The sequence below is a fragment of the Entelurus aequoreus genome, linkage group LG04, assembly GCF_033978785.1.
Source record: "Entelurus aequoreus isolate RoL-2023_Sb linkage group LG04, RoL_Eaeq_v1.1, whole genome shotgun sequence".
In the NCBI taxonomy this organism is placed as follows: Eukaryota; Metazoa; Chordata; class Actinopteri; order Syngnathiformes; family Syngnathidae; genus Entelurus; species Entelurus aequoreus.
The window spans coordinates 8069731-8082654 of record NC_084734.1 but is presented as its reverse complement, the minus strand read 5'-3'; the positions used below and the strand labels follow the sequence as shown (position 1 = coordinate 8082654).

Below are 12924 nucleotides of genomic sequence, written 5' to 3'. Positions count from 1 at the left end.
AGACTTTTATTAGTAGATTGCACAGTACAGTACATATTCCATACAATTGACCACTAAACCGTAACACCCCAATAAGTTTTTCAACTTGTTTAAGTCGGGGTCCACGTTAATCAACATTCAACTGCCTCAAATTGTTGCTCAGATTAAATAAAATTACAAAACTTTTCTTCTACATATAAAAAGTGCAACATTAAACAGTTTCAAGTCAACTCAGCCTCAGATTAACTTTTCTTCCCCCCCCCCCAGCCTGGCTAACTTGGCAGTAAGAGGATATATGGGCTTATTGTTCTTCCACCATAGAAGTGGGTCAAAATATAGTTTTTAATGCAATATGGTCTTAAATCTGCTGCTATAAAAACATTTGTTATTGATTTAGCCCTGCCTGACTCGCCGAAGAGAGGCTGCTTGAATGCGGTGGTGACGCTTCAAATGGGTTGTCAGAAACAGCTGCTGAACAATGTGGGCAAATATCCGTCCTCCATTGTTGTATCACACCTCGAGCCGAAATGTTCCCAAACGGGAGATCTTAACGAGGCAGGAGGGTCTTCCACCTCTGGCTTTTATATGTTGTCGTAGCCTGGTCGCTGCTAGCATGCCGTGTGTTGTGCCTCGGTGTGCATTGTTTACACAACGTGCGGTACGCTACTTAATATGTCCATGTGGAAACTCGTTCGGTACACCTCCGAACCGAACCCCCCGTACCAAAACGGTTCAATACAAATACACGTACCGCTACACCCCTAGTAAATATTACATGCTATCATGAATGTGCTTGTTACTACATTATATACATACTCACAGCATGTATATGAATTGTTGTTGGAAGTTTTTGGAGGACTTTATAGGCGAAATAGAACAAATCCCATTACCTGCATTGTTAGCCGTAGTTACTAACAGTTTTTCACCGTTCAAAACACACACAAAAGAGACGATTGTTCGATAAGAAAAGAACTGATTCCATGGACTTGAATCCCTTTTTGAGAACCGGGTCCCGTTATCGAGGCCACTATAGTAAAGAAAAAGAGTTGGTTCTTTATTCGATTCCCTGGGAACGAATCCCTTTTTTTTTTTTTTTTACTAGGAAATGCCCTGTGGCACGTCCCAGGAAATGACGTAGCTCAGTCATTAGGTGGCAGATACAGAAAGCAGCAACAACAATGGACCGGAAAAAACGCCTCAAGGCATGGCTTCATTTTACAAAAAAATACGAAGACGAAACGGCTATCTGCAATTATTGCCAGGCTTCGTTATCATGTAAGGGGGGTAAGTAAAACAAGCATGTTGAAACATGTTCAGGCTGCACATAACCTGAAGGTTAGAGAGAGGTGTCGTGAAGACGCAGCGACGAAGCACGCCCCTCCTCAACCTGCAGCGGCAATTCCAGTGACAGTGCTGGTGAGTAACTAAAGTTAACTGTTGCCGGTTAATTTCCAGATCTGCTCACTCGTAGCCTTTAGGCTAAAATAATGTTACCTCGTATGTCAATCCAGGATTGCAGTAATGTTAGCTGGACGAACGTTACCTAAGCATAGTCTAACGTTAGCCATTTTGTATGTTTCTGATAACGTTAACGTTATTGTAGCCTACACCAGCCGTGGCCCGGTACCGGTCCGTGGATCGATTGGTACCGGGCCGCACAAGAAATTTAAAAAAAAAACGTTTTTTTGTTTGTTTTTTTTAAATTAAATCAACATAAAAAACACAAGATACACTTACAATTAGTGTACCAACCCAAAAAAACTCCCTGCCCCATTTATACTCATTCACACAAAAGGGTTGTTTCTTTCTGTTATTAATATTCTGGTTCCTACATTATATATAAATATAGATCAATACAGTCTGCAAGGGATACAGTCCGTAAGCACACATGATTGTATTTTTTTTATGGCAAAAAAAAAAAAAATACCATACCATGGGTAACAACAGTCAATATTTATTTATTTTATTTGATTTTTTTAGGGGGGTAACAACAGTCAATATTTATTTTTTTCTTATAAAATAAAAGTGAGCTTTTGTTAAACCTAATAATGTGTTTTTTTCCATATACAACAACCTATCTGGATTCGATAAGAGAATCGATAATGGGCTCGAACTCGATAATTTCTTATCAAACATCATCCCTAGCCACACATAAGGACTGAATGATTTATGAAGTTGGAACTTTTGAAGACAAATTATTGGTGAAGTGTGTACGTACGCTTACCTTCGTCGGTTCCGCACAGGCGTGTGACATCTCTCCGGTGCGTAGTGGGTATGTGGTCTGCGAGTGGGAGGAAGCTCCCAGGGGCGAATGGGAGAGGACGGGGTGGAAGGAGGGGCCGAGCTTAGCTCTAAAAAGGACTGCTGGGAAAGGCGCTGCCTTTTTGGGCTTGGGCTGTCTTCCATCTGCACAAAGTGGTGAAAAGGGGAAGGGGCGGTGGTAGGATGGATGGTAAGGGGGGGATGACAAAATACTTTTCAAAGCAGAAGTAAACCAAGGCAGTGGTCAATCATGTTTCAGTGCCTACTTTGTCTCGATCCTCACTGAACACATTATCTGCATGGAAATGTAGCACTCCTCCTGCAGGCCAGAGAGAGAGAGAGGAAAAATAATCAGATAAAATGTGGCTGAGAAAAACAACATCACAAGACACATGGACATACGCCTGCAAAGCAGCAGGGATGCAGCACAAACACAGCAGCTGCTTGACTCAATGTGATTTTCCTGTCCAGGATCACCAAAGAATATGAAACAGTTAGTCCAAATACAAAATGGCCGTCCGAAATCAATCAGCGTCGTGCTTCTTTGGTCTTCCAGGCTTTTCCAATAGTGGCTTGAAACAAAGCAGCAGAAGCTCTCTTTGGAAAAAAACGGGGGATTATTCATGGCCTCTGATGTGCCAAGAAGACCATCCATCACTCTACCAGCATAAGCTTCTCATTTTTATTCTTCAGAGAGTTCTCTCAACTCATCGCTGGATGTCTGCATGCTCGCTCCGTGATTTGTCTCAGTTATCTTTTCTAAATTGTCAAAAGCGGTGTGACGCAACAAAGCCATGGTAAGTCCTAACTGTTACCAGAAGGCTAACTGAGAGAGCAACGCTGAACTATTGGCACCCTGGAAAGACTGTTTTGTTAACTTAAACAAAAACATGTAGAAGATATATCCATGCATCATGGAGGTCCTTAATCAGAAGATTGCTATTTGTAGCCTGCTACAGATTGACACCTAATTTGAATATTAACGTGGATACCAGACCTCCTGTGAATTATGTCAGTAAGAATCATGCATTATGCATAGTTAAATGATCCCGATGAAGCCGACAGACCCAGTTTTAGAGTCAACCACGCCAAAACAAACACCTTCCACCTTGTCCTCAAACAAGGAAGAGAGATGCTTGTTGCAACCTAGGTTAACCCAAGTCAGACCTGGGCAAATTAAGGCCCGGGGGCCACATGTTAAGCTTTTCAATCTGGTCCGCCGGACATTCCCAAGTAATTTTTTTTAGATGTTTAAGATGAAAAGTGTAGCTGCCATTATGATGTGCAGTCATGTTTTCTAATGACCGTAAGTCTTCAACTATACTAAGTATTTCAATGGTTGGAACATGCTCTTATGGATGATATACTAGTTACTATGGTCATCTAATTAGAATGCAGCTCAGACGAGGCACCAAGCAGTGTTGGGCGAGGAGCGTTTCCACAGACGCGGAAGGAGATTTTCACAACAAAGTTCTAAAGCTTAGTGATGTATCAGATTGTAGGTGGGTTTATTTTGTACCCTTTGCGTTCATATTTCACGGTTTGTTGCATTTTTGTTGCGTTTCACTTGATTGTAAAATGTGTCGATCGAAAGGGGGTGTGACATTCATATTTGGTCAATATTCAGTGTTTTATGCTTCATAGAAAAATTCCATTACGTTTTTAAAGGTGGTCTGTCATAACGTTTTTGTTGTGAGGTTTTGTATTAGTGTTCCTAAAAATACATATACTGGCCCCCAGACACAATTTTTTCTCTAGATGTGGCCCCCGAGTCAAAATAATTTCCCAGGCCTGACCGAAGTCAAAAGATTAACACTTTTATCTGGTTTGACAACCTGTTTTTTTTTGGAATGTAACAAGGCGCCACAGAAAACGTTATTATCAAAAAGACTACAGCGTTACCGTTTAAGCCAGGCCTGGGCAATCATTTTGACTCGAGAGGCCAAATTTAGAGGAAAAAAATGTGTCTGGGGGCCGGTATATCTATTTTTAGGAACACTAATACAAAACCTCACAACAAAAACGTTATGACATAACACCTTAAAAAACTGAATGGAATTTTAGATTTTTTTACTGAATGAGACACCCAGCATATGAAAATAAAGACTGTGGGATTTACAATATTAACTATGAAGGGTAAAACACTGAATATTGACAACATATGAACGTCACACCCCCTGTCCATCGACATGGGGTGGCATGGCGTGGTGGGTAGAGCAGCCGTGCCAGGAATTTGAGGGTTGCAGGTTCGTTCCCCGCCTCTTGGGCAGGACACTTCACCCTTGCCCCCAGTGCCGCTCACACTGGTGAATGAATGATGGGTGGTGGTCGGAGGGGCCGTAGGCGCCAAATGGCAGCCACGCTTCAGTCAGTCTACCCCAGGGCAGCTGTGGCTACAATGTAGCTTACCACCACCAGGTGTGAATGTGGAGCGAATAAATGATGGGTTCCCACTTCTCTGTGAAGCGTTTGGATCATCTAGAAAAGCGCTATATAAATCTAATCCATTATTATTATATTTTACAATCAAGCGAAACGCAACAAAAATGCAACAAACAGCGAAATATGAACACGAAGGGTAAAAAAAAAAGAAAACCCCACCTACAATCTGATACATCACAAAGCTTTAGAACTATGTTGTAAAAATCTCCTTCCACGTCTGTCCCTGACACCCACATTTCAGGCTCTGGAAACACCCCCACCCACACTGCTTGGTGCCTCGTCTGAGCTGCTGTGACTTAGATGACCATAGTAACTAGGGTTGGGTATCGAGTATCGATTGGAACCGGGACTAACTTTCCGATTCTCCCGGTATCGTTCAAAAGTTTAAATTTCGATTCCTATTTTCGATACCCAGTCCGCCGACCGGAAAAAGAAAAAAGAAAAAGAAAAATGTCCGCCGAACCGGAAGAAGAAGCCGCTGAGCACCAACGAAGAAGCGCCCACCCATATATTTATATTCTAGTTGAAAACAGCCCTGTGAGGAATTTATAGTAAAGTTCATAAAAAGTTAATAGAATTAAAATTGATGGAGAATGTCAGACTATTTCATTCAGAAAGACTGTAGGTTAGCTAGCTCATTTAAAATATCCTAAACTTTTTTTTGACCCCGCCTCTTAAAAGAACCGGAACCGAGGATCGCCAGGAATCGGAATCGAAACAAAGAACCGGAATCGGTATCGGAATCGTTCGAATTCAAACGATACCCAACCCTAATAGTAACTAATTAGATGACCATCAGTGTTTCCCATAAACTGCCAAGATACCTGTGGCGGTGGGGGCGTGGCTATGGGCGTAGTCACCATGACATCATCGAGTAATTTGCATAATTTACTACAATGATGTGATTTTCTCTAAAAAGGCTCAAAAAATGTATACTTACTAATTAATAACAGTTTTGTTTTAAACGTCCATCCATCCATTTTATAATATAATTACAACACTTTATGTACATATTTATATACAGATTTGAACAATAAGTTATTCACTAAAATATATTTATTAATTGTGGTTCTTACAAAAAATATATCTTATAAAATATAAAAGCTAAAATGTCTCTTAAAGCTCTGCCCCTTTAATTAGTACATACTAAATAATTTAACTTTAGCCTACTACTACAACCATATTATTTACCAGCAACATAAAGTGAAACAGAGGCAGAGGTGTCCTGCCACAGTCAGTAACAAATACCGTATTTTCCGCACCATAAGCCGCACCTAAAAACCACAATTTTTCTCAAAAGCTGACAGTGCGGCTAATAACCCGGTGCGTCTTATATATGGATTAATATTAATATTTATTTTCATAAAGTTTAGGTCTCGCAACTACGGTAAACAGCCGCCATCTTTTTTCCCCGTAGAAGAGGAAGCGCTTCTTCTTCTACGGTAAGCAACCGCCCCATAGAAGAGGAAGCGCTTCTTCTTCTACTGAAAGCAACCGCACCTGCCCCCGTAGAAGAAGAAGCGCGCGGATATTACGTTTCATTTCATTTGTGTGTTTCTGTAAAGACCACAAAATGTCTCCTACTAAGAGACACGCGTACAAGGTTCCACTGACTTTTGATATTCCTGTGAACCGCACTGTGGATACAACGGGAACACGTACGGTGAATATTCGCACCACAGGGAATGAGAAGTCGTCTTCACCGTGGTTCTAGCTTGCCATGCTAACGGCCAGAAACTTCCACCCACGGTGATATTCAAAAGGAAGACCTTGCCAAAAGAGAACTTTCCAGGCGGCGTCATCATAAAAGCTAACTCGAAGGGATGGATGGATGAAGAAAAGATGTGCGAGTGGTTGATAGACGTTTACGCGAAGACACCGGGTGACTTTTTTCACGCAGCTACGTCCCTGTTGATCTACGACTGCATGCCCGTCCACTTCACAGATGGTGTCAAAAAACAAGTGAAGCACACCGAAGAAGAATAAGTCGATGGATTTGTGGATGAGTAATAACTTCAGAAAGTGAGCTTTAAATGTTTATTTTGTGTGTTGTGTGACATTAACGTTCGAGCAACGTTGAGTTATTGCTCTGCACTATTTTGAGTGTTACTATTTTTGTGATTGCACAATTGCACATTACATTTTGGGAGTGAACAGAGTTGTTAGAACGCTGGTTTGTAATATATTATCAAAGTTTGACTGACCTATCTGACTGTTTTGTTGACATTCCCTTTAGCGTAGCGTAGGTGCGGCTAATAGCACGGGGCGGCTAATAGCACGGGGCGGCTAATAGGTAAACAAAGTTTTGAAATATGCCGTTCATTGAACGTGCGGCTAATAACACGGGGCGCCTTATGGTGCGGAAAATACGGTAAACAGTAGTGGTCAAATACAAATAAGGCAACAAGAGAAGTATCCTACACTTCTCTTTTGTAAAGTAAATCTGAACAGCCTATATGGGCATCTACATCAACTATATGATTTGCCTGAGAAGCTGGACAGGACCAAAAAAAATAAATAAATAAAAAGTTATTTGTGGCGGACGTAATTCTTTCGTGGCGGGCCGCCACAAATAAATGAATGTGTGGGAAACACTGACCATAGTAACTAATTAGATGACCATAGTAACTAATTATATTACCATAGTAACTAATATATCATGCAAAAGCGCAGATTCCAACTATTGAAATACTTAGTATAGTTGAAGACTTATGGTCATTAGAAAGCATGACTGCACATCATAATAGCAGCTACACTTTCCATCTTAATTAAAAACCCCCCTAAAGGCTTAGTGGCCACATGCGTGAACAGCACCTTTTAGCTCTTATTTCCAAAATTGTGTACACTACTGAATTGGGGTCATATGGCCACTTATGTGGACACTTATACTGCCATCTGGTGGTGTCAGAAGAGTATAACATACAATGGAGAAGGTGTAAAAATAAGAATTAGCATGTCACTAAACATGAAGTACACGTTTGTGTACTTATGGACTAAGTACATCATGTCAAAAGATGATTCTTAGTTTTCATTCTGATTAGGGTCCAATAAGCCCAAATAGCAAAGAGAAATAAAAAAAAAAACATGTAAACAAACAGTTTGGGCCTTAAGAGGTTAAAGATCTAAAACAATGATTTGGGAATGTATGGCCAGATTGAAAAGCTTCATTTGGCCAGGTCTGGTTTAAGCTATGATTTTCTTGGCTGTGCATTCACAGAACTTCCATTTTTACCAAATATTGTTTTCATAAGAACTAGGGGTGCAACGGTACACAAAAATTTCAGTTCGGTACGTACCTCGGTTTAGAGGTCACGGTTGGGTTCATTTTCGGTACAGTAAGAAAACAACAAAATATACATTTTTGGGTTATTTATTTACCAAATTTGCAAAATCTTCCACCAAAAATATTTTTCTTAGTGGAATATTTGATGTGAAGTAATGGGAACCTTGGATAGGTCAATAATTCATAATATTGATTTTGATTCAATGTTATGTTTTGAGCAATGACAGTTTGAAAGAAAAAAAACAGCTTTGTTTTATTAGTCAACATTGCAACTTTTTCTAAATTACATTTAACCTTTAAGCTTTTTTATTTCACTTTTGTTATGTTTTTTGTTTATTTTAATAGTCTTTTTAGAATGTGCCGTGGGCCTTTAAAACATTAGCTGTGGGCCGCAAATGGCCTCCGGGGCACACTTTTGACACCCCTGCTGTAGATAATAAAAAATTAAATGTGATAAATCTATTGATAAAAAGCAGAGCCTGGCGACGCATGCATGTTTATCATAACTCTCTCTCTCTCTGTCTCTGCCCCTCCCTCACCAATGCTGCTGTGCGCACAATTTGTTTTGTTTTTAACCCCTTCTTAACCCTGAACGTCCATTGAAAATACACGCAACCCTAACTCAAAATGCCGGACATTTGAGGCATTTAAAAACTCTGCCCTGACAACTCTGCAAAAGAGGACATGTCCGGTGAAAAGAGGACGTATGGTCAGTCTATCGTAACCCGTTAGCTGCTAGCATGCCGTGTGTTGTGCCTCTGTGTGCATTGTTTACACAACGTGCATTACGCTTCTTAATATGTCCGTGTGGAACCTCCGAACCGAACCCCCTGTACCGAAACGGTTCGATACAAATACACGTACTGTTACACCCCTACTGGGAACACTGTTGTCCTGACACATCCAAAATGATGCCCAAACAGTCTTTGAATTAGATTGTTTTTGTCAAAATCATTGCGTCTTTTTTTTTTTTTTTTTTTTGCTTAATTCTGCAAACCAAACAGGGATGAAACCTCTTTAGCAACAACGTCAAAAACTGGGGAAGAACAATGGTCAAGCAGCTGTTTATCTGACTACACATGTGCAATCTGGACGCAGCACATGCACACATACTTTCATGCAGCATGAAAAGACGTCCTTCAGCTGACAAGACTTTCCCCTAAGCGGGGCCCAAGAAACCTTTCATCACAAAAAAAAAAAGAAGAAAAGAAAAAAAAAATCTCCCCCTCTCCTCCCCCCCCCCCCCCCCCCACCACCCCCCACCACACGTATGCCTCATCCAACAAGCCTACCCAGAAACAACAGATCTCCAGATCTGAAAGCAAACCCCACCCCTTTGTTGTCCTTTGCAGACCACTCCGGGGCCATGTGAAGTCAGCCGATAGTAGCGGCTCAAAGACGCCCCGCTAGCGGCTGTGAAGAACAGAGGGAGAGACGGCTGACACTGGAGGCTGCACACGGCCTGATGCCTCTTCTTCCCTTTTAAACCCCCACTTGGGGTCATTGGCCTTGTGTGGAGAACCAGATCTAGATATCCATCTTAAGGGGGCCCAAAGAGGGGACAGGGAGGCAGGCGTTTTTAAAGAATTTACAGTACTGATTAGGGTTGTACGGTACACCGGTACTAGAATAGTACCGCGATACTAATGAATCCTATAATTAATTATATTCGGTACTATACCGCCTCTAAAAAGTACCGTATCCTTGTCTCCATGGTGACAAAGTACGTTTCTTACAAGTAATCATCCTGCTTCACTACACACCGTAGGAGGATACAATAGCTCACCGGCGTCACAATGTAAACAAATGCCATGGGTGGATCTACACCTGACATCCACTGTAATGATACCAAGTACAGGAGCGTATCCAGTCGATGCTATGATATCGATATTTTTTAGCATCACAAAATCTTTTCTCATTTTTTTTTACTGTATATTATGTTTATAAAATCAGTAAATGTCCCTGGACACATGAGGACTTAAAATATGACCAATATCCTCTTACATCTCTAGAGGACCTGTATAAGAGACACTGCAACAGGAGAGCAAACAGCATCCTCAGGGACTCATCCCACCTTGGTCACCACTGGCTTGAACTCTTGCCCTCAGGGAGGCGCTATAAGACCATCAAAGCAAGGACAAATAGATTGAAAAACAGTTTCTATCCTAGAGCTGTTATTGCCCTAAACTCTGCACGTACCTGAACACTCACCACTTTATTAACTTGCTTACCTCTGATAGAGATCTACTGTGCAATATGTTTAACATTTTATTATGTTTTTTAATTGTTTTATTATTGTTTGTTGTCTTAAGAATATTTTATGTAGGTTGTTTTAAAAGCACTGAGCTGGATTGCTGTCCAATTTTGTTGTTTCCATACAATGACAATAAATGTATTCTGATTATCCTGTAACTACTTGGTATCGGATTGATACCCAAATGTGTGATATCATCCTAAACTAATGTAAAGTATCAAACAAAAGAATGAGTGATTATTACATTTTAACAGAAGTGTAAATAGAACATGTTGAAAGAGAAAGTATGCAGATATTAACAATAAATGAACGGGTAGATTAATAATTCATTTTCTACCACTTGTCCTTAATAATTTTGACAAAATAATACATTGATAAATGACAATATGTTACTGCATATGCCAGTAGCTAAATTAGGAGCCTTTGTTTGCTTACTTACTAATAAAAGAGAAGTTGTCTCGTATGTTCACTATTTTATTTAAGGACAACATTACAATAATAAACATGTTTAATATACCGTAAGATGTTTTGTTAAAATAAAGCCAATAATGCCATTTTTGTGGCCACCTTTATTTAGAAAAGTATCGAAAAGTATACAAATACTGGTATCGGGACAACCCTAGTAGATATAACATCAATTTCAATAACTGCAAAGACTGGCAGCTATACTTCTGCTTTTTTTACTCCTTTTCATAAATGTTGAATTTCGGGCTGTGCGATAGACAAAATAAATAATATAAATATGGTCGAAGATAGAGCTATTAATACTATCATCATATCGTGATAACGCACTTTGATGACACATTCTAGCTGTGTCCCAAAAATTAGACCGCAACAAGCGAACGATTGTGACCTCAAAGCAATGTAGCTAGCAACTAATGGTAGTACAGTACGAAGCTGCTTCTAAGTCACTAATCCAAATAAACTGTTTCTTATAAGCGACACTACACACTGTAGGAAGATACAAATAGCCATGGTGACCACTAAGCTAGAGCTCTTGAACGTAAACAGGCGTGGACACAAATATGGAATGATACCAAGTATAGTAGATGGTCAATAATACAGTGATTAGATCAATATGTTTTATTATCACAACAGGCTTCTGCAGAATGATTGGATAATATGTCGGAGGCAAAATCAGCGGTCTTGAATTATAAACTACTGCCAGAACATTTTTCAACTTTCATTCTGTTCAGTGTTGGTAAGGAGAATTTTAAAACACTGTAAGTGACATTTTCTTTGTAAAAACTAGGATCTTTGTATCTTTTTTCTGTTATTGAAGGATGTACTAATGTTTAGAAAATAGGTCAAAATAAGCTTCACCTACTTGAAAGACCAACAGCCATCACTGGTATACAGCCTGTGAAACATTGTATAACAAATACAGATATAGAGCAAAACAATATAAGACCAAATATATGTTGTTAATACCAATTACTTATAACATAAATTGGTTTTTAAATGTACGCACATTTTTTTGGTATTGTTTACAAACTCAGGAAATAAGTCCCATGTTTAGTTAATTTGCACTATTGACATTATTTTGCTCAAAATATAATTAAATGTATGTAGAGAAAGGAATAAGGAAATAATTTGAATATTTAGATGATATTGTTACACCGCCATCCTGTGTTTTTGCCAGATTATAATTTAAATAAAAAATGTAGTCGTTCAATGATATTAAAAAATGTGATACATCAGCATCAGCATTGGTATGTCTAATACTGCTCCTGTAACTACAGTACATGACATTGGATTGATACCCAAATTTGTAATATTGGCCAAAACTGAAGTATTGTGAAACAGAAGAATACTGTAAGTGCTTTGTACATTTTAACATAAGTGTAGCTAGAACAAAGTTACAACAGTATGTAACCAGTTATTAACTGAAAATTAGAAAGCAGATTAACAATAGCTAAATGTTAACGCATACATTAGTAACCAAATTAGGAGGCTTTCGAAGGCGCTTTAAAATAGTTCGATAGTCACATACAGTACCGGCCAAAAGTTTGGACAGCTTCTCATTCAATGGGTTTTCTATTTACATTGTAGATTAAAGATTAAAGTACCAATGATTGTCACACACACACTAGATGTGGTGAAATTTGTCCTCTGCATTTGACCCATCCCCTTGGGGAGCAGTGGGCAGCAGCGGCGCCGCGCCCGGGAATCATTTTGGTGATTTAACCCCCAACTCCAACCCTTGATGCTGAGTGCCAAGCAGGGAGGAAACGGGTCCCATTTTTATAGTCTTTGGTATGACTTGGCACTGAAGGCATCAAAACTATGAATGAAAACAGGTTTTATATTCTAGTTTCTTCAAAATAGCCACCCAGTGTTTCCCACACATTCATTTATTTGTGGCTGCCCGCCACGAAAGAATTACATCCGCCACAAATTTAAAAAAAAATTTTTTTTATTTTTTTTTGTTGTCCTGTCCAGCTTCTCAGGCAAATCATATCATATAGTTGATGTAGATGCCCATATTAGTACAAGAGGTTAGTTCCAAAATATAAAGGAATTGTGCATTTTGTGATAAAAGTATGAAATTTGGTACACTTATAGCCAAAGGCATTCTCAAAAGATTTGGATGTGGAGCCATCATGAATTTTCAACATGGCGCCCATGGCAGCCATTTTTCAAAATGTCCACCAGCAACAACTGTTTTCTTATGAATGATGGATTTAATATGATATTTCAGACT

At 39.5% G+C, this 12924-nt stretch overlaps 2 protein-coding genes across 3 annotated transcripts in view; both read right to left on the bottom strand.

The window, feature by feature from the left end:
* LOC133648240 (neuronal acetylcholine receptor subunit beta-2-like) overlaps window positions 1-12924 on the bottom strand; it is a 438894-nt gene that overhangs the window by 216155 nt on the left and 209815 nt on the right. The window lies entirely within an intron of this gene.
* Window positions 1-12924, bottom strand: part of LOC133648235 (E3 ubiquitin-protein ligase RNF38-like) — a 52941-nt gene that overhangs the window by 23342 nt on the left and 16675 nt on the right. For both annotated transcript variants that reach the window (XM_062044125.1, XM_062044124.1), the window contains exons 2-3: window positions 2508-2560; window positions 2204-2385 (exon numbers count right to left, since the gene is read on the bottom strand). In XM_062044125.1, coding sequence (XP_061900109.1) covers window positions 2204-2385; window positions 2508-2560 — 235 coding nt within the window. The remainder of the gene's footprint in view (window positions 1-2203; window positions 2386-2507; window positions 2561-12924) is intronic.